The sequence below is a fragment of the Apodemus sylvaticus genome, chromosome 1, assembly GCF_947179515.1.
Source record: "Apodemus sylvaticus chromosome 1, mApoSyl1.1, whole genome shotgun sequence".
Lineage (NCBI taxonomy): Eukaryota > Metazoa > Chordata > Mammalia > Rodentia > Muridae > Apodemus > Apodemus sylvaticus.
In genome coordinates this window covers 56,536,892-56,558,279 of record NC_067472.1, presented here as the reverse complement: position 1 = coordinate 56,558,279, position 21,388 = coordinate 56,536,892, and the positions used below count along the sequence as shown (strand labels likewise).

Below are 21,388 nucleotides of genomic sequence, written 5' to 3'. Positions count from 1 at the left end.
TTCCTTACTCTTCTCTCTGTTACAAAATATTTTTAGCTCTTCGAGAGCTTAGCAGCTGCTGCGCAATCATCTCCTTACCGCACCCCCTACACACACCGCGGCAGGTGCATCCTCTGTATGGGGAGAGAGGGGCGGCCCATAGGCGGTGTCTGGGACTCAGTCCCTTTTCCGGTGTCGCCCTCCACGCCTCTCTTCCCAGCACTGTGTCCATACTAGGTCAGCGGCCAGCTTAGTTAGTCGGGGGCGGGGCGTCTGTCTGGGTGGGGCCCACCGGGTCAGGGAGTCGGTACTCGGGCCGAATCCTCCCGGACTACGGAGCTTCCACGCTGTCTGGGGAGGGTCCAGAGGAGGCTTGGCGCCTTCTTGGCTCCGCCCCTAGCCCCGCCCCACTGCGGCGTTTTTTAAGGTCTTTTAGCAGGTGGCTAAAATAAATTAAAAACCAGGGGAGTGTCAGGGCTTAGGGCATTCGCAGACCGTATAGGCGAGAACAGAGGTATATTCCCGGTTCTGGAGAAACAGGTCTATAAGGGGCGTCTTCTGAGCCTCACATAAACCAGGATTGGAGTACAGAGGACTGCTTCCCTCGCCCAAGGCAAGGAGGGGCAATCCTCGGAAGGGGTTTTGGGGCCCTGGGTTTCACAGTGAGTCTAACTGGCCGGAAACTGTTACCTATTCCTGGGCTGGCGTGTGAAGGACCTAACTGCTTGTGGCTGCCCCTCCCAAGTTCCTCGCCTGGGCCCATGCATCCAAGGCTTCCAGTTCCGAAACTGCAAATCACCTACCCAATTTGTAGATGCCCCTTTCTCTCTTGCCCAGTGGGGTGTCCCTCGCCCCATCTCTAAACATCGAGCTTGGGTTCCCAGGGAGCCGCGTGTTCGTTCATTCATTCCTCGCTTTTTGAGGCTCCACTCAACCAAAACCAGCTCGCATTCAGTCCCAGCCCCTCCCCCAGGCCATCGCAAGGACCCGCAGCCCCACGCTCGCGACCTCCACCACGCCCGGGCCTCCGCTGCCCTCAGGAAGACGCCCGGGCCCGGGCAGGGTGAACCCCGTGGGAACGGTTTGTCTTGAAAACAGGAACCCGGACCGGGGGGCTGGGCGGGGCGCCCCTTCCCCACCGCAGTCCGCTTCCTGCCCCTCCCGGTTTCCTCCGTGCGACACCCAGGCGGGGCGCAGAGCCCGGGGGTGTCGCGGTGGGGGAGGGCTGCTGCACGCGGTCCCAACGCCACCAGTGGCGCAGCCCCCCGCCCGCGGCTCAGCTCTCTGGGGCGGCAGGGGAGGGGTTAAGCTGCTGCAGGGCCCGGAGCGCGCGGGGCGAGAGGGGGAGTCCCCCGTGGAGGAGGCGCGGCGCCGGCTGCAGGGGCGGGGAGGGGGCGGGGCGGCAGGGCGCTGGGCCGCGGCGCGGAGAGCGGGCAGGAGCCGCAGCCGCAGCGAGGCCAGCGGGCGGGAGCGCACGGAGGTGGCGCGGGCCGGGCAGGGTTCGGGCTCCGCGCTGCGGGTCCCAAGAGTGAGTGAGCGAGCACGCGCGCGGGCGTGGCGTGGGACACAGAGGGTGCGGCGCCTAGGGATCTCCTAGGGGCAGGCTGGCGGGGACTGCGGGTGGGTGGGGAATCTGCGATTCTGGGTGGGACAGAGCTTGCGGAGGGGGTAAGGCACTTAGAGCGGCCCGTAGGAGGGGGGCGTCTGTGGCATACCGGTGCTCATCTGAAGCGTCTCTACCAGGCTCTTCCCTGCAAGTCCCCATTTGACAGATGGGAAAATTGAGGTTCAGGGAGGCTAAATGATTCTCAAGGTCACCCGGCCAGGAAGCAACAGTCAGGAGGGAATGACTCTGAGACTCTTGCATTGAGGACTCCTTAATGTAGGGCAGTCTGTTTAAGGGCGAGGTCCCTTTCTTTGGGGCAAGGTTTTGGCGGAGTCCAGGAATGTAAACGCAGAACCCCAGGCTTTGGGACTGCGTGCCCTGGAGCCTGGTCGAAGGGGGAGGGGCGGCAGAATGGGTGTGTGCGCAACCACAGGGGTATGTGGATGCGTGTGGGAGTGTACATGCGTGGAGATGAACTGTCTTTGCGTGTGAGCACACGTGTTCAGATGTCAGAGCTACTGTGATCGATGGATCAGAGGCTGAGCTGGTTCGAGTGAACAGGTCTGGGAGGTGAACTGCTTTCGGGTTTGCATTCTGAAGTGAAGGAGTTGGGTATGTGTGGCTGGGGGGTTTCACTGCAGGTGTGCATGGGATGTGGGTGCCATTGTGTGTGATCAGGATGGGAGGTGTCTGTGACCCCGATGTGTGTGAAAAGGGTCTTCTTGCATTTAATGTAGGTCATTGGCCTCCGGCAAATACCCAGTCTAGAGAATAGGTGTTTGTTCCTGCATGGGTGCTTTTATAGTCCCCACTGATGACCAGGGTTATTAATGGTGTCATGCAGGCCATGGCGCTAGCGGCCCCTTCTGGGCACCCTACTCCATACTCTCAACCCCAATTTAACTATTCAGCAGGGTGGGTGGGAAGTCGGGAGCCCAGGTTGGGAAGATATATGGCAATTCTGGAAGGGCTGAGACGGGACTCCTGGGACCTTAGTACTTGTGGGTTGGGAGTCCGCGGTTCCCAGGCTCTGGCTTCCCACTGACGTCTCCCAGCCGCAGTGGGTTACCCCCACCCCCGCCCCAGGAATGTTCTTCTCTCTAGCCCTCCTCCCCAAGGGCAGGCCCCTGGGGGATGCTACGGCCCCGCCTCCCACTCGGGGAGCCCAGGAGGGGGTGATGTAGGCAGGACGCCTGGGTTCCCTCCTCCTTCCTTCCATCCTAGGGAGAAATTCCTCCGAGGTCCCCTCAGGCACTGGGTTCCCAAAATAACCCTGCGGGGGAAGGGAGCCTGTGAAGGGAGGGGAAGCGGGAGGAGTACAGAGTCAAGCTGTGGGGTGCTGCAGGTGCCTGTGGGGAGCAAAGGCAAGGAGAGGAGGGCCCGCCAGGAGGCTTGGGGCACTAACTAACCCCTGGGGTCCTGGCTCGTCCTCTATTCTCGTAGAACCCTACTACCCTCCCGCAACTCCGCGGGTGGGCCGGAAGCCTCTCAGCTAGTCCATTTCCCAACTAGCGAGTTGCACCATCCCGGGGCAGGACCGTTTAACCCCGGACGGGCAGCAGCAGGCAACTCCACCCCTGTCCAGCAGGGGGCGTGCCCACTCCGCCCCGATCCTGCGCGCCAGGCCGCTCCCTCGCCACCTCCCGCGCCTCTGCTGACTCCCACTTCTCCCAGGACAGGGGTCCGAATTGAGCACCGTGGGAGGCTCTGAGAGTGTAGCTTGGGTCTAGCCCACTGACACCGGCAGCCATGGCGAGCACTCTGGACCTGGACAAGGGTTGCACCGTGGAGGAGCTGCTCCGTGGCTGCATCGAAGCCTTTGGTGAGTTGCATGCAGCAGGAGGGGTCACGCCCAGTTGGACCCTGAACAAGACTCCGGGTCAGAACCTACCCAGGCTCCTATCTTGAAGTTTATTTAAGAAAAGCTCCTCGTCTTTGCCTCAATGTACCCCTTGTCCAGACGTCAAGGAAGGGGCCTCGGGGTCCCAACTCTGACCTGGGAGGGGCATTATCTGTCTCCCTGGGGGATCCGGAGGAACTCTCTATCTCTAGCCTGGGAACTGTTTCCGGCAGATGGGGGTTGGTTTATCGGGTGAAAGGGGTGCCCCTTCCCCCAACACTCAGGAAATGACCTCTGGATTCTTGACCCCGGGGAACCCAGGCTCCTTCCGCCCCAGATGGTTCCCCTCCGGAAGATGGGCTTGCTCCAAGCTCTCCTCCTCCAGCCTCTGGATCCTGTGTTACCCCTCGTCCACCCAGACTTATTTCTCAATTTTCACTCCTGGCTTTGGAGGGTTGGGAAACACAGTAGGTGGGTGGGGTCGGGAGTGCAGACCCAGGGACCTGTCACCGGACTGCAGACTAGGCTTAGGCATCTGAGCCTCCAGACCAAGGGTCAACTGGCTTGTTTTGGACTGTTGGAGCAGATGACTCCGGAAAGGTGCGAGATCCGCAGCTTGTGCGCATGTTTCTCATGATGCACCCCTGGTACATACCTTCCTCTCAGCTGGCTTCCAAACTGCTCCACTTATATCCTTGGCGGGGGTGTGGTTCAAGCTTGACTGCCCACGAGCCCATTCCGCTTGGCTTGCTCAAGACCCTGAGCATGGAGTGCAGGCCCTGACTATATCCCACATTCAGACACTGTCCGGTCTTCTAGGAGCTAGGCTTTGCCCGGTTCCTAGGTGAGGACTTGGGCTCTTGTTACCTAGGCTTGCTTCCCCTAAGGCCTTGGGTCAGCCCCTGCTCTGCCCCGGCCTTCTGTTGCTCTTCTTTGAGGCCAGGTCCTCCTCTCCATTTATGGTGAAATCCAGCCCTCTTCCTCCATCTATACTGCCCCCCAAAGAGTTCATATATCAGGGCTCCCTTTTCCCATGCATCCTCCTGGATTCAAAGCATCCCATGCCTCAGAGCCAGGTCCCTTCCCTTGGGGGCCCCTCTGCCCTTCTTCCTAACCATAGGCTTCGGTCTGTTGTCCTTAACCCTCCTTTACCTATCAGCAGTCCCGGAAGGACAACTCCAATTCTCTTCAGGTGAAAACGTGTCACCTGGTCAGGTGAGTCTGGCCCTGGCCCCTTCTCTTGCTGCCCTTTTGAAGCTTCCTGTGGGCTGCAGGAGTGGGCAGCATTTAGGGACCTACCAGGTGGGTTTGCTAGTGAACACTGCCCATGAGTGCTGCCCGCTGGCCTTGAGTGCCGCCCGCCGGCTTTGTCTTTTTCTGCTGGTTGTGGATGGAGAAGCAAAGATCTGGGATGAAGGGGTGGACATGGAATGCACCCATTCCCACCAGAACACAAGGCGCCTTGAAGATGCTTTGCCTTACTCTTTGGGGGTGGATCCCTTGTCCACTTGGGGGTGGTGGGTGAAGGAAAGGCCGTCTTAGATGACTTTTCCTGGGCCTGCCCCTCCCCTAGGTACTGGATCTCAGCTTTCCCAGCAGAGTTCGACTTGAACCCAGAGCTGGCTGAACAGATCAAGGAGCTGAAGGCTCTGTTAGATCAAGAAGGGAGCCGCAGGCACAGCAGCCTCATCGACATCGAGAGTGTGTGCGTGGGCGCGGGGCGCGGGGGCACCACGCATGCTACACCATTCGTGCTTAATAAATGTCTGTTCAATTGAATGAGTGAGGGTCATGTCACTCTCTTGCTTTAAAACCTTCCACGCCCCCTAGCTCCTCCAGAATGCCCGTCCAGCTCTTAAGGCCCTTTGTGATGCCAGGCCCGCCTGCCCTGCCTGCCACACAGTTCATCCTGCAGCTCCCGGGGTTCACTCCCCATTGTCTGTCCTGCATCCTTCCTCTTCGTGGTGCTCCCTCTTGTTACCCTGTCTCCTCCATTCTCACCAGACTCAGCACAAGTGTGAAGTCCCCTCCCGGTGAGGGTGCTCCCCTCTTACAGAGCAGAATTTGCGATTCTTTGCTGTATTTCCCCGGAGATATGCTCGGTGCAGAGTCCTGCCCAGAGCCCTCGTGCGTGGGTCCCGCTGCTTGGTGATAGTGTGTTTCTGTGTCTGTCTCCCCCAGTAGATTGTGAGCTCCTCGAGGGCAGGAACCATGTTCTGCTCATCTCCGTACCCCAGCGCCTGGCACAGCGCCTGGCACGGAGTACCTTGTCCATCAGTGTGTGTTTTGAGCTCCTGGTGAAGGGGACACGTGAGGGAGTGGCTGGGTCTTGGGGATATTAATACTTAGGATGGTGGCTCCTGCTGTTTGGGTCCCAAGTCAGTTTGAGTGGCATGTCTGAGTGAGAGTGGGGTCATCAGGAACCAGGGGACATCGCCAGCACAGGGCTCACTACCCCTGCCCCCCCTCCCCCCGCCCCCAGCCCTACCTACAAATGGAAGCGGCAGGTGACCCAGCGGAACCCTGTGGAACAGAAAAAGCGCAAGATGTCCCTGTTGTTTGACCACTTGGAGCCTATGGAGCTGGCTGAACATCTTACCTACTTGGAGTACCGTTCCTTCTGCAAGATCCTGGTGTGGCCTGAAGGCTTGTGGTTGGGGTGCAGTATGGGGCTGAGAAGGGAGTTCCGAAAAGGGCTAAGACTCGGGCGTGTGCTGGCTCCCAGGGATGGCTGGGTGGTTTCATCAAATAATAGCGGGGGTGGGGTGGGGTGGGGTGTGGGGTGGGGTGGGGTGGGTGAGCAAGGTGGACAGCGATGGGAGAGGCCAACAGGGCACCCAGGCCAACCCCACCTGTCCCCAGTTCCAGGACTATCACAGCTTTGTGACTCACGGCTGCACCGTAGACAACCCGGTCCTGGAGCGATTCATCTCTCTCTTCAACAGTGTCTCTCAGTGGGTCCAACTCATGATTCTCAGCAAGCCCACAGCCACGCAGCGGGCGCTGGTCATCACACACTTCGTGCATGTGGCTGAGGTGCCCATCTTCCCCAAGTGTCCGTCAAGTCCCGCCCCCTCCCTCCTGAGGGCTGCTCGGTGACAGTGACACGCCCGCCTCACCTCTCTAGCCTCCCTATTTGCCTTCCAGAAACTGCTGCAGCTGCAGAACTTCAACACACTGATGGCCGTTGTGGGAGGCCTGAGCCACAGCTCCATCTCACGCCTCAAGGAGACCCACAGTCATGTCAGCCCTGACACCATCAAGGTGCCTGGTTTCGGGAGGGGCCTGTGCTTCCCAGTTGCTGGGGTGTAGGCGCGCCTGTCCTTGCCTGACAGTTGAGGAAACAGGCTTGAAGGAGGGAGCAAGGCCTCTGACTGGACAGTGCAAGTGTCTGTGGTGGGCCCTCAGGCCTGCTTGGTCCCAAAGCTAATTTCTTCTTTTTATTTTATTGTATGTGTGTTTGTATAGTGTGTGTATGTTCACCGGTGCATGTGGGACACCGAAGCTTGACATTTAGTGTCTTCCTCTGAACTCCATCTTATCCTTTTAAAATCTAGAGATTTAAAAAACGCTGTGTCTTAAAAGGATGATTGGTGACCTCTGCCCAAACAGCAGGACTCAGGGTCAGAACCTCAGGACGAGAACTTTCCTTTTCTCCCTAGCTTTAGTGTGTGTCCTCCAGAGCAAAACTCTGGGGGGCTTTTTGTCGCCCATTTCCACCGTCCTCCGAGTAGACACGTGGGATTTTCCGTCTCAGATGGTTTCATTCTGTGTGGGTGGGAGGAGCTTTCTATCCTGTCCTGTGGTGATCATTCTTTTGTTGTTGTTGTTGCGTGTTACTGTCTGTCCTAATTTAGTATTTATTGTATTGTTGAAAATTTGAGGGTTTTCTTCTTTATTATTATTTTGTTTTGTTTTGTTTTTTCGAGACAGGGTTTCTCTGTGTAGTCCTGGCTGTCCTGGAACTCACTCTGTAGACCAGGCTGGCCTGGAACTCAGAAATCTGCCTGCCTCTGCCTCGCAAGTGCTGAGATTAAAGGCATGGGCTACCACTGCCCGGCTGGTTTTATTCTTTATAAATTAACTTGTTTAGTGTGTGGATGTTGCCCATACATGGGTGCGTACATGTGGCCATACCACAGTTCTTGTGTGGAGCTCAGAGGACAGCATGCAGGAGTCTGTTTCTTCCTTTTATGATGAGGGCCCTGGAGAGTGAACCAGGTCTTCACGCTTGGTGGCAAGCCTCTACCCACTCAGTCATTTTGCTTGCTTCCCCCTTCTTCTTCCTCCTTCCCTCCCTCCCTCTCTCCCTCTCTCCCTCCTCTCTCTTTTTCTCTTTATTTCTCTTTCTTTTTTTGGGTTGGGGTATCACTGTGTAGCTCCAGCTGTCCTGGAATTCCCTATGTAGACCAGGCTGGCCTCTGCCTCCCCAGTCCACATCAGGATCTTGTTTATTTTTGAGATGAGGTCTCATATATTCCAGGCTGTCTGTGAACTCACTGTGACCTTGTCCTCCTGCGCTATTGCCTTTACCTCTGGTCAGAGACATTGACCGCCATGCCACACCTGATTGATGAGGTGCTGTCGGTCAAGCCTGGGCTCTCTGCACAGTAGGAACCACTCTACCAACTGAACTGAGTTCCAGCTGAAGCATCTCTCCCCTCCCCCATCCCAACCACGTTTTGAGACATGGTTTTACAGTGTAAAATGTTGGCTACCTTGGCACTCACTGTAGATGGGGCTGGTTTTGAATTTACAGTTATCCTCCTGTGTCTGCCTCCCCACCGCTGGCATTTTGTGATCAGGCTCATCTTATTAAGTTATTTTCCCCCAGTGTTTGCCATCACCAGACACACTGTTAATAATATCCTTCTTGGTCAGTGAGCTGGTGTTTAAATGCTGATAACCATGCTTGTCCCTGGTGTGTATATGTATGTATGGTAGTTGGCCATAGTTGTTTTCTTGGACTCATGACCTGTGAGCTTTGACCCCTAGAGTTTGAGAGAGCAGTGCTGGGAGCCGAGGAGGGAGGATTTGACCTTCTTGCCTATCCTTGACCTTGCTCCCCATCCCTTCCCACGGTTCCAGGGCTGAGGTGGGAGGATGGTTGGGCGGGGTGCATGAGTGACACTGTGCCTTTCCCCCAGCTCTGGGAAGGTCTGACAGAACTGGTGACAGCTACTGGCAACTACAGCAACTACCGGCGCAGGCTGGCGGCCTGCGTGGGCTTCCGCTTTCCTATCCTGGGAGTGCACCTCAAGGATCTAGTGGCTCTGCAGCTGGCCCTGCCTGACTGGCTGGACCCAGGTCGGACCCGGCTCAATGGAGCCAAGATGAGGCAGCTTTTCAGCATTCTGGAGGAGTTGGCCATGGTGACCAGCCTTCGACCACCAGTGCAAGCCAACCCCGACCTGCTGAGTCTGCTCACGGTGAGGGGCTGGGCAGGGTGTCTGCGTTTGCATCTGGTGTGGCTGTGTGCTTGCTGGGTTCTGGAGAAGGAGCTGAGGTTTAGCTTGGGCTCCGTCTGGGGTCTGGGGCTTTCTCTGGACTCTGAGGTGATTTCAAGGTTGGTCTGAAACACAGGCCTAGGGTCTGATCTCAGGAGGCTGTTATGTGGTTCGTGGGCTTGGTCTGAAGCTGGGCCTGGGTTCTTGGTCCTGAGCTGAGCTCCTGGCAGTGGTTTATATTCAAAAGGTGGGGACTAACCTTGGATTTGTGGGTGACATGGGAATTTCTAACATGGCCCTGACTCCTGAGTGAGGCTTTTTTAGTATTTATTACTTTTGTTTTTGAGACATGATCTCACTTTGTAGCCCCGGCTATTCTGACTTATAAGGGAGCCCAAGCTAACCTTGAACTCAGGAGGTCTTTAGGCCAGGTTTTGACCTCTACGTCTTGGCTGATATTTTGGCAATGAGTTGTGTTTAAAGTTTGCTCTGTGGGCCGGCTGGCATGGACGTGGTTGTGGTGTTTTCTGGCCTTTGTCCTGAGTCTAGCTTTCGTCTAGCTTTCACATTAGGCTCTGGGCAGACTGGTAGTCCTGTGGCCCCGGGTTTGTGTCTCCTGTGTGAGAGAGGACCAGGGAGCAGAGTGTATGACCACACCTATGTGTCCCAGGTGTCCCTGGATCAGTATCAGACGGAGGATGAGCTGTACCAGCTCTCCCTGCAGCGAGAGCCCCGGTCCAAGTCGTCGGTAAGGGAGCCTCTTCACCCCTCCCTCTGCACTTTAGGATCCTAGGGTGCAAAGACAAATCCTATCTGCTACACTCACCAGCTTGCCCGACAATGGAATTCTGGGAGTGGGAAGTGGGGGTGGCTTTGGGCAGACTCTCTTTCCATTTCCTGGAGCCTTAGATTCATTCCTGCTCTGGCCCTGGCTCAGACCTGACCCTTTCCACAGCCAACCAGCCCCACCAGCTGCACCCCGCCTCCCAGGGCCCCTGTGCTGGAGGAGTGGACCTCGGTCGCCAAACCCAAGCTGGACCAAGCCTTGGTGGCAGAGCACATTGAGAAGATGGTAGAGGTGAGAGGCCTGGAGGCCGCGGGGTCTGCTGGAAAGAGGGGTCTGTGAAGCTGGTTTCCCCAGAGCCTTGCCCTGGAGCCACTGTTAGTGCCAGTGCAGACCACCCCCAGGTCACGCCGACCTCTGTAAGCTAGTTGCATTATGGGCTGGTGAGACAGGACAGAAAAGGAGCAAGGGAGACATCTCTTTACAGTGTAGACGGGGCTCGGAAGTTCCTTCTAATTCTCCCCTCTCCTGGCCTTGTGTCTTCCTCTGTAGTCAGTGTTCCGGAACTTTGATGTGGATGGGGACGGTCACATCTCTCAGGAGGAGTTCCAGATCATCCGGGGCAACTTCCCTTATCTCAGCGCCTTTGGGGAGCTGGACCAGAACCAGTGAGGAGGACAAGGGCCTGGGGGGGGTGGGGTAGAGGGAAGACATCAATCCACTTCCCCCTTGGGCTCCAGTTTCTGCGTGTGCAGTGCAGAGAGCAAGGCCTCACCCAGGGAGCTGCCCGTGCCTTGCCGTGCCGTGTGTGTGTGTGTGTGTGTGTGTGTGTGTGTGTGTGTGATGTTTAGGGGTGGAGGGAAGCGCCAGTCACAGAGGGATAGTGTTACTTTGCTAGTTTGGACAGATGGGGGAGCCCCACCTGAGCCTGGCGAAGAGAACACTTTTATTTGTAGAGCTAGCACATAGCTGCCAAGAGTGTGGGCAAGTGGAGCCCCTGGGTCGCTGGCTTTAATGAGCAGATAAGAAAGGCCGTCATTAGCAGCACCCAGTCGCTTAGCCACAATTCATAGGCTGACAATTTGGAAAAACATCTCGATCTCTGAAGCAGGTTGAATGTGCCCTCTGTAGCCATGTATGTCTATGCCCTATTTTTGCTGAGATGACAAAAACCCAGTCAAAATTTATAGTCCATCCCAGGTTGGTTTATTTTTAAATGTGACCTGTATTCAAAAATCTGTGGTTTGGGGACTGGGAATGTGTCTCAGTTGGTAGAGCATCTGCCCAGCATGTCTGAAGCCCTGGGTTTCATCTCTGATGGCTACTAAGGAGCAGACTGACACTCTCCTGGAATCCCAGCATTGGGGAGGGAGAAACAGGAGGGTCAGAAGCTCCAAGTCATCTCCAGCTACATAGCAAACTTGAAGCTAGCCTGGGCTACATGAGCTCCGTCTAATTGTCCCCACATTACAAAAATTTTTGGCAAGAACAAGATCTAAGTAATAAAATAAATAAACAAAGTGTTTAAAGTAAGCAAATATTAAAAAAGGAAGAAAAAAAGCAGGGCAGGGGTGGTGTAACCTTTGATCACAGCACTGGTTGGGGGAGGGGCAGAGGCAGGTAGACTTTGAGGATAACCTGTTCTACCTAGATAGCCTGTTTCGACACCCCCACTCCCATCCCTACTGAAAAAGTAAGCAAATGCTCCTTTCCTCATTATATAGGCTAGGATGAACTCATACCTCAGGCTGGCCTCAAACTCAAAGCCCTCCTCCCTTACTGTCCCTAGTGCAGGGATCACAGGCCTATGCCCCCATGCCTGGCTGCCTCCATCCTTTTTGGCATCCATGTAAAATGGATGTGGATTTTGTCTGAAGTGAGTTTTGTGGACAAACAGGAGTCACGTGTGGATCTGTCCCTACTGGTGGCTTTGTGGCTTCTACTAGACTGTAGCAGAAGTTCCCTGTTTCCTCCTTGGGTTGGTGGGTGTTTTTTGTTTTTGTTTTGTTTTTCTTGTTTAGCTTTTTTTGGGGGTCAAGGGGGGCTTATTCAGTGGGATGCAGCTCTTTATAACCTCGGAGGCTGTAGCTTCGGGAGTCTCTGCCTTAAGACACAACCTTATGTAAACCCGGACCACTGATTGGCCACCAGACGCCAGTATTGGGCTCATAAAGTGAGAGGAGGCCATTTACCTGGGCTTAGGTCAGTGGCAGCGTGCCCGCAGCCCTGGGTTTTACCCCCAGCTCCCTCAGAAGAAGAGCAGCCGGCTCCCCTTCCCAGGACTGACAGTGCCAGCTTACCGCCTCTCTTGAGTTCATTTTTTTATCCCTGCCTCTCCACCCCTTCTTCTTCTTCTTCTTCTTCTTCTTTTTAAGTTTGTTTGTTTGAGATTAAGACAAGGTCTCCCCATGTAGCCCTGGCTGTTCTGGAACTTGCTCTGTATATCAGGGCCAGCCTCCAGCTAGCTGTGGTGTTGAACTCCTGATTCTCTTGCGTTGGCCTCCCCCTCCCCTCCGGTGGAAGGTTTACAGTTGTGTGCCACATCTGGCTCCCGAAGTGCTTTCTTTGCTTCTGGAACTTGAAGATAGACTCCTAGCTCTTGCAAAAAACAAAACAAAACAAAACAAAACAAAACAAAACACAAAACAACAACAACAACAACAAAAACCAAATCCCTGTTGGTCAGTTCTATTATTATTATTTATTTACTTCATTTTTTTGGAGACAGGGTCTCACTCTAGACTACATTGGCTGGGACGTTACTATGTAGCCCAGGCTGGCCTTACAGCCTTAGCCACCAGGGTGTTGGGATTCCAGGGATGAACCATTATGGCCCACTTTTTAGTTATTTCTGCGCAGGGTATTGAACCCAGGGCCTATGCATGTTAGGCAAATACTTTCATCTCTGAGTCACATCCCAGGCCTGTTTTTATGTTTGCTTTCTGTTATATCACAAGCATCTTCCTTCCATGTGGATTCATGTAGGCGTGCACTATTTATTTATTTAGGGTTCTGGGTGTGGAAACTAGGGCTTACATGTTTCAGGAAAGCCCTCTGCCACTGGGCCGTGATATCCATATTATGTCATCCTTTAGAGGACTGCGCCGTGTGGCTGGCTGCCCCTCACCTGTGCCTCCTCCAGATGATGCACTTGTAGACCCGACCAGAGCTTTGCTGTATTTATTCGCCCTGCTGCTGGGGAAGTCTTTGTGTCCACTTCTTTGGGCCAATGTTTCAGGAGGAGAAATTCTTAGAAGTGGGATCACTGGATCCAAAGCAGCACACATTCTAAGTTAGGAGGGAGAGACTGCCAACCTGACCTCGGAGGAGGTTGTGCCAGGTTGCACCCCAGCAGCCGTGCCCAAGTGCCTGTGTCTCAGACTCCTTGCCAAGAGCGGCGGCGGCTATAATAAGCCTTACAGTTTTGCCAGTTGAGTTGGAAAATGGTGTCCTTGCTAATTTGCATTTCTTCAGTTCGATCGGGGACTGTCTATTCATATGTTTATTGGCCACTTATATTTCTTCTGTTAATTGTTCATATTCTTCGTCTGTCATCCTGCTGGGTTTGTGCGTCTCCTTCTCATTGATTTTTAGAATCTGTACTAATGGATGTTAACCCCTTGCTGTTGAGTGTGTTTGCAAATATTTTCTTCTTGTCTGTCACCGATGTTGTCTTTTTCCATATAAAGTTATTTTTAAAGCTTTGTGTGTTTGATAAGTCAACCTTTCCTTTGTGGCTTTTTTGGATTTGTATGGTGTGTAGAAAGGCCCCCTGCTCAAGGTCACGGAACGATTCTCGAATCTTCCTTTCATGGTTTTATGTACTCATCTTTGTCTCATTTTGGGAGAACGTAATTTCCATGCAGTTTGGATTATGTCATATAAAGTCTATATTTTAGTATTTGTTTTCTAAGTCACTAGGTGTCCCATTGAGACAAAGGCTCTCTAGTGTCACATCATAGAATATCAAGTTTCAAATAAGGGCCAGCTGGTGCACAGCCACCAAGAAGTGACCAAGGAGTGGGGTGTGGTGGCCACATGTCTGTAATTCCAGATTCTGAGAGGCTTAGGCAGGAGGATCAGGAGTGTTCAAAGCCAGACTGGGCAACAGTATCGAGTTTGGCCTCGGCCACAGGAGACCTGCCTCAGAAAAGGAGCCAGGCAGGGTGGCTCAGGCCCTTAATCTCAGCACATGGGAAGCAGAGGCAGGCAGCTCTCTGAGTTCTATCCTGGCTAGGAACATAAGGAGTTTCAGACCAACCAGCCTACATAAGGAGAGCTTGTCTCAAAAGACAAGCAAACAGAAGGCAGGGGCAGGTATCTCAAGTTAAAATGTAAAAAGTAGAAAGAAGAAAAGTGACCAAGGACCCACCTAGCCACCTGGACATTTTGTATGCATTTTCTCCTTTGACCCTCAACAATACACGAAGCCCAGGAAATAGGATTATGGGTAGATGGAACCTCAGGCACTGGGCGATTAGTCAGCCCCCGGTCACGGGGTTGTGAAGTAGAGCACGGATTTGTTTTTATTGCAGATGGGAGTGTTGAGACAATTTCTCTATGTAGTCCCGGCTAGCCTGGAACTCACTATATAGACTTGGCCAGCCTTGAACTCTCATCAAAGGCATGTGCCACCATGGCCAGTTAGAGCTGGGATCTAGAGTGAGATCTATGCCCAGAACACACATTCTGGCATCTAAAATACGTTACTAGATGAAAAGGGACCGTTGGGATGTTGGAAACCCCGGATCACAGGAGCAGCTGCTCCAGAGTACCCCAATTCTCAGGCGCCCTGCAGGTGTAGCGTAGCACACTGCCCCCCAGCTTCTTTAGCTGACGCCCTGTCCGCGAGAGTCCCATTGTCCTGAGGAGGAAACCCTAAGGATGTAGAGAAGAGGCCAGGCCCACACTAGTTAGTAACAGATGTTCCCTGGACTGAAGGAAGGTTCAAAGTCATGAGCGGGGTGGAGACCTTTTCCTCTGCTCGTGGGATTAGGGAGGCCGGCCCTTGCCCCAAGGGAGGACCCGAGCTGAGGTGCCCCCACGCCCACCAGGGATGGCTGCATCAGCCGGGAGGAGATGATCTCCTACTTCCTACGCTCCAGCTCGGTGCTGGGAGGCCGCATGGGCTTCGTACACAACTTCCAGGAGAGTAACTCGCTACGCCCGGTTGCCTGTCGCCACTGCAAAGCTCTGGTGAGCGCCCCGCTGCCCAGAATTGCAGCGCCTCCATCATCCCTCCAGACCTGGCCTGCCGGCCCACGCCCCGCCCTTCTGCTGCTCCACCCCGTCCATACCGGAACACTAGCCAATCCGCGGAACACCTAGAACTCAGACCCTGTCCTCCGGACCTATAAAACCCTAACCCCCAAGCATGGCCCCTCTCTTTATTGCAGATCCTGGGTATCTACAAGCAGGGCCTCAAATGCAGAGGTAAGATGGAGCGAATGGCTTCTCTGCTGGATCAAGCTTTGGGGGTGGGGGTGGTACTGTTGTAGGGATTTTTATTTTGATGGCGGCAATTTCCAGGAAGTGAAGTACATTGTAACCAGAGAGGCATCCTGACTGACAGGAGGGGGTTATCTTTTTTAAGAGGCTGTGGTGAGCCAAGCTGCCTAGGAAAAGAAACTTTGGAGAGTGCGTAGTTTGGTATTAAATGAACAGGAAGAGAGCAGCTTGGGAGGAGGAGGCTTGTAGTTTGATTGGGGTGGGGGTGGTTTCTCAGGAGTAAAGGGGGGCACTGGCTTGAAGGATGGGATGGAGAGCGTTCTGACCCAGGGCCTTTGCTGGGCTCCCTTCTTCCCTTCCTCAGCTTGTGGTGTGAACTGCCACAAGCAGTGCAAAGACCGCCTGTCAGTGGAATGTCGCCGCAGGGCTCAGAGTGTGAGCCTGGAGGGCTCTGCGCCCTCTCCCTCACCCACACATACCCACCATCGGGCCTTCAGTTTCTCCCTGCCTCGCCCAGGCAGGCGCAGCTCTCGGCCCCCAGGTAAGAGGGCCTCCAGGAAGGCCTATTAGCTTAGCCAGGATGGTGGCTGCTTCAGACATCATGGTATCTATCTATCTATCTATCTATCTATCTATCTATCTATCTATCTATCTATCTATCTATCTATCTATCTATCTGTGGGACTATAAAGAAGGGTTAGATAGGTAACAATGCCACAAAGTGCCCAAAGAACTTCTGACTTTCTGAGGATGGGTGGAGGGAGGCTCTGCTTCCCAAGTACTGGGATTAAAGGCGTGCACCCTAATTTTGAAGAAGCTTCAGGATCTCAGTTGTACTTCTGTTTGGTAAGGGGAATTGGCATTCCACCAGTCATTTGCATTTCTCTTTTTGCCTGCCATCGTAAAAGTCTCTTCCCCAATAACCTCTGGGTGATTCTCTTGGGGTCTCTGTTGGTTTTGATCAGTTTGCTGAATGATGATTTGCCAAATGATTATTTTCCCAAGGACAGTTAAACTGAGGTCCAAGGCAATTTGACCACAATCATTTGGGTTGGCGTAAGTCCTCAAAAATAGAAAAGAGAAAACCATTTGCAGTGAGTCTTCAGATGTGCTGGGCTCTAAACTGTGCAATATACACAAAATCGACATTTAAGCAAACTGCACCGGCAGAGACGTGGCTGTGGGAAGAGCTTCGGTAGAAAGGAACGAAGAATAGGCCTCAAAATGGGGCCGCTCGGTTGTTCTGAGAATTGATTTTTGGAGGCTGGGTCTGCTTCCAGGATGAGGGGGGGATGGGAGCCTCTTGTGATAGGAGATGGCTGCTGGGGTCACAGGGACCCAGGGTTGGGTTGGTGGACAACTCTCCCGTCCCTCTCCACAGAGATCCGTGAAGAGGAGGTGCAGACGGTGGAGGATGGAGTGTTTGACATCCATTTATAAGATGGTGAGCCTTCCCTTTGCCAGCTGCCGCCAGGGTCGCCCCACAGAGGGAGGGCTGCGGCGGCTTATCGGAAGGGCCTGGGCAGGTGGGCCATCTGACAAGAGGTTCCTCATAACTTCTGTTTTTTTCTCTTCTCAGCTGTGACTATCAAGGACTCGTTTTTTGCCTCGGAGGAGAGATTTGGAGCAGAGCAGGGGGCCAGGGATTCCGGGGCAGGAGGTTGGGGCTGGGGGTGGGGTGAGGGTGGCATGCACTGGACAGGGCCAGGGCGGTGTCGCTAAGGTTGTACAGACTCCTGTGAATATTTGTATTTTCCAGATGGAATAAAAAGGCCCGAATAATTAACCTGGACCGTCAGCCTAAAGCCCTCAGATGCTGTACTTCTAGCTTACACTGTTGCGGTCTAGAATCCCATAGGGTGGATAGATTGGAACCTGATTCTGGTGATGGGGTCTTAGGAGCAGAAAACCTCAGACACAAAGACTCTTGGGAAGAATGGGTCCCCTGAATCTTGGGGACCCGACCCTTGGAATTAGTGAGCCCTTGCACCCTAGAATTGCTGGTACTGGTGCAACTAGAATTTTCAACCCAGAAGCAAGATGCTCCTGCCTTCCAGATAATCTTTCAGGCTCTGGTTCAATACTCCAGTGACAGGACTTCATGGCAGGGAGAGGGCAGCCCAGCTACTGGCTGTGGAGCAGAGCTGAGAGCCAGGAGGGGTGGGGACAGCTGGAGCTGGTGTGCCTCAGGGCGGGGTTCGACTTCCTTGGTTTTGCAGCCTCCTGGCCTGGTGCTGCCGCCAGCCGGAAGGACAGCGACTTCCAGAGGAAATGCATATTGATCCTGCTCAGCTCGGAGGCCTCTCCTAACCCAGCTTGCCCTTCCCTTCTGAGCTGACAGCACCCCGAGAACTTGGGGGGCGGGGGTCACCACTAATTAAGGCCAAGGCCATTTCTAAGACTGCTTTGGGACAAGAGGGTCGACTATGGGAGCTTTCTAGAGGATCTAGAGCCTGACCCTGATGTCCCTGGGGTCAGGAGGTACCAGATAGCAATGCTGAATGGAAGCAACAGCCCCAGATTTCCACACTGCAGGGTGCCTTACAGCAGCTTTTGGGTTGTTCTGGGGGTTGAAAAGGAGCACCCTAAATCCCCCTAAATCCCCCTAAATCCCTGTCTGTACATCACTCTATTCTGTGGACCTGGCGGTGGCCTCTACTATCTTGGAGGGAGCACTGTCTCAGAGCCTCCAATTCCTGCCTGTCTTGACCTTTTTGACTTCAATTCTCCTGGTCTTCTAGTCCTTATTTTGGGTCACCTCATTCTCCTGCCCTGTCACAAGGATCAGCCCCAGCCCTGTCCCTTATAGAGTCCCCTACACTGCCTCTCCTTCTGTCCTCAGCCCCCTCCCCCTTCCCCCTCTTGAGGCTGTAATATCCGTTTCACGATTTGGGGGCTGAGTTGCTATAACAACAGACGGCGATTGTGTTGTGAAGAGCAGCTCTCTCCTGCTCTGCCAGCCTGCCTCCCGCTGCCTCCATCCCTGCAGCCTGCTCGGCTCCCCAGCCCACCCCAGCCCCTGCTCGGCCTCTTCCCAGTGTGTGGTGTGGCCTGGTGTTCTGCTCTGCCTCATTTGGGATATGACCTGTACCTGTCTTTCCACTGTCATTCAAATGTGTCAGAATCGGGTTTTTGGCCCTCTCACAGTGTGTGCCTGAGCATACGTGTGTGAAACCTGCACCTGTGTTTGCCAGGGTTTTCCTCCCTCTATATCCCTGTTGGCCTGTGTACCTGCCTAGAAGGGTGTTAGCTCTATGCTGCCCACCAATGCCCATATTGCGTGTGAGCCTGTGTATTTGAGGGGTGTGTTTTGAAGTGGTGGGGCCCAGCTGCCTTGAGGGATCTGAATCTGGGACCTTCCTTGTAGAGGACAGGGGCAGGGAGACGTAGCCGACTCTGGTGACCTTTCCTGCCCTTGATGGGAAAGGCTGAAGGACGGACAGGAGAGCGGTGTTCGTCCTTGCCGCCCTCCCCACGCAAACTCCCAGGTTTTGAGCCTTGTCACTGGGTCACTGCACCTGCTCATCTGTTCCTCTGCATTTTGGTGTGTGTATGTGTGGCCTGCAGGAGGAGGAACAGCAGAGCATGGGTGGGGCAGTGGGCTGTGGGGTCAGAGAGGCCTGACTCAGCAGTTCCTGTTCTGCTGCTTCCACTGGCCTTGGCAAGGGAGGGGGGCAGCCTGAGGGTCTCTCCAAGGTCAGAGTAGGCCCCAAGTCTGGGACGTTGCTCAGGAATCTTCCTTTCCACTGCCTAGAAAACACCCTCTGCAGCTAGGTCTCCTCCGATCCCCCTTCCAGGCTGTCAAAGGAGGTCCTCTCTAAGGAGGGGTGGGGGGAGTGTCTGCATTCAATAACTCAGGAATTGACCACTCTGCAAAGTACCTTCCGATGGCCAGGGTGACTCCATGGGCAGGTCCCCTGTGAGTGCCTTGGGTGTGGTTTACCCTTGATTGTGCAGGTACCTGTGTGTGCACAAGTATGCAGGTTTTTGAGTCAGTGTGGGTTTTTCCCCCTGTGATGACTTACCGTGGTGGGGCATTTCTGCAGTGTCCCTTTGTGTCTCTTGGAAACGCCGGGCACACATGGATAGGTGTGCATGGCTGTGTGCCCCCATGTTATCTGCATACATTAGTGGTTGGACGTGTTCTTGCATATTGCCTCTGGCTAAGGAAATGCCAACTGCTACCAGCTGTGCAGATCACAGGCCCTGCAACAGAAATCAGGGGCCTGAAGAGAACTGGCAAAATGCTCTGCCACACACCCACGGCCACACCCACGCCCGCACACTGCCTCATTGAGAAGCCCTGTGTCCAACTTAGCTAATACACACCTAGGCGCTGGATCTACCTTTTCTCGGTGGAGTAAGTGAAGAGGGGTGTGCCCTCCTCACACTCGGACACAAACACGGCGATGCAGACATTCTTACTGCAGAAGACTTGCACCCCAGGACCACACTGAAACCCACAGCTAGGGATAGGAGCTCAAAGGGAAAATTCTACTATATTTGCATTCAGTAACAGGGAGTGGGTAGCTTCTGCCCCGCCACTAGCCTTTTCCTACCCCAGCCCAGCCTTCCACAGGGGTGTGAGACTGGTTCCAAACTCTGGGATTCCCGTGAGTCTAGGCTGGGAAACCCCACACCCTCAGGTCTGTTCTGTCTCTAGCTCGGCGCCCCCGCCCCCCATTCCAGCTTCATCCTTATCTCAGCAAAGCCCCTAGCTCTACAGTTCCTGAGGCTTCCAGCTAGAAGATACTGAGACAGTGATTGGTAAGGTCTCTGCGAGCTACTGGAAAAGCCACTAGCAGTCCTGGGGTGGGAGAGGCTTCCTTGGCTTCGGTAGCCCAGGTCAGCCCCCAGACGCAGCCAGCAGAGGGCGCTGCGGCCCAGGCCCTGCTCAGGTTCTGCTCTCTCGGTGCCCCAAGTCGGGGTTCAGTCCTCTCCTTTGGTTGTCCCAGACCTGGGCACTATCTTCCGGACCCACCGGCAGGGGCGGGTGGGTGTGGGATCCAACAACCCAACCAAGGGTAGAGGGGGCTAGGGTACCTGGATCCTCAAGACCCCGAGGCGGGGGAGAGCACCTGCTGGGTTAAGAGGCCTGGACGTCCGGGCAAAGGTCTTGAGAGGTGGGAAAGGGCTTGGATGCCCTGAAGCCGGGACGACTGGGTCCTCGCGGAGGAGGGAGGCGGGTCATGGAGCCGCGGGACTGGTGGCTTCTGCACCTTCACATTGGCCGCGCCAATCGTCCGTCAGTGTTGCGTGGTCCAATGCGTGTGCTTGGGGGGCGGGCCCTGGTGCTGATGCTGCCGTCAGTCGGTGTTGCAGGGATGCGGCGGCGGGAGCAGCCGCCCTGACTCTCGGAGCATCCTCCTCGGAGCGGCACCGCGGCGGGGCGGGCGGGGACGCGGCGGGGACCAGGAGGCGCGAGGCAGCCGATACCGCTGGCTCCGGATCTGTTACCTGCCGTAGACCCAGCGGTCTCGAGGCTCGGATCCCCACCCTTCAGCTCCTGGCGCCCCCAGAACCAGGTATGGGGGGGGGCTGCGGCGGAGACGGGTGGGGGGCGGGAGCCAATCGGGGGAGGGGAGCGGGTCGGAGGGGGCGGCGGATGCAGAAAGGACGGATTGGGGGGCGGGGGCGCCGAGCAGATAGGGCTGGCTGGGTGACAGCGAGGAGGCGAAGCCGTTTGGGGAGGTTGGGGGACTCCCTGTGGAAGGGGCATTGGCCCTGAGCTGGGGCGAATGCAAGGTGGTGAGGGAGGGTCGATGGGGGAAGGGATGGGGTCTGAAGGAGGTGCATCCATAGGGCTGTAAGAAGGGCTCTGAATTGGGGGGAGGTCCCAGTCTATGGTGGTCCTAGCTGCTGGAAGCAGTGATTGACCAGAGAGGCTGCGAGCTGTTGTGGTCTGAAGGGTCTGCAGGGGAGAAACCCTGGTCTTAGTGGGAGAGGAGGCAGGCTGGAGAGAGCTTTGGGAAGTGGAGAGGGAGGTCTGGGGGCAACCACTGAAGAAAAGACTACTGGGGGATGGGAGCCAAGGGGAGAAGAGGTTATCAGGAGGGAGCAGAGGGGAAGATGCTCAGATGCTCAAGGCATAGATGAGTCTGTGACGGGGAAGAGCTGGACAAAATGGGGGGCCTGAGGGAGAGGAGAGAAGCTTGCTGGGGAAAGCCGGGGCTGACAGGGAAACCAGCAGGAGGAGGCTCTGCTTGGGTGAGAAGATACTTGAGGGCAGCGGTAGGGTTCTGGTCATAGAGTCCTGGAGGGTAGAGGAATCCTCTGGGCCCGGG

The 21,388-nt window shown here is 55.1% G+C and overlaps 1 protein-coding gene across 12 annotated transcripts; it reads left to right on the top strand.

Moving 5' to 3' along the window:
• The first annotated feature begins 457 nt into the window (after positions 1 to 457).
• Positions 458 to 16,896, top strand: Rasgrp2 (RAS guanyl releasing protein 2). Of its 12 annotated transcripts, none has more exons than XM_052191476.1 (17): positions 458 to 592; positions 3,265 to 3,407; positions 4,012 to 4,114; positions 4,578 to 4,640; positions 4,999 to 5,130; positions 5,908 to 6,058; positions 6,288 to 6,461; positions 6,573 to 6,689; positions 8,573 to 8,854; positions 9,543 to 9,620; positions 9,828 to 9,950; positions 10,209 to 10,324; positions 14,711 to 14,852; positions 15,053 to 15,089; positions 15,469 to 15,645; positions 16,486 to 16,548; positions 16,684 to 16,896. In XM_052191476.1, the coding sequence occupies exons 2-16, from the start codon at positions 3,335 to 3,337 to the stop codon at positions 16,542 to 16,544; spliced, it is 1,827 nt and encodes a 608-aa protein (XP_052047436.1). In that variant the 5' UTR covers positions 458 to 592; positions 3,265 to 3,334; the 3' UTR covers positions 16,545 to 16,548; positions 16,684 to 16,896. The 12 variants fall into 12 exon arrangements, with proteins under 12 accessions (XP_052047436.1, XP_052047391.1, XP_052047442.1 ...); XM_052191431.1 differs by having other exon boundaries at positions 3,260 to 3,407; XM_052191404.1 differs by lacking the exon at positions 458 to 592 and adding an exon at positions 1,380 to 1,507.
• The last annotated feature ends 4,492 nt before the right edge of the window (positions 16,897 to 21,388 follow it).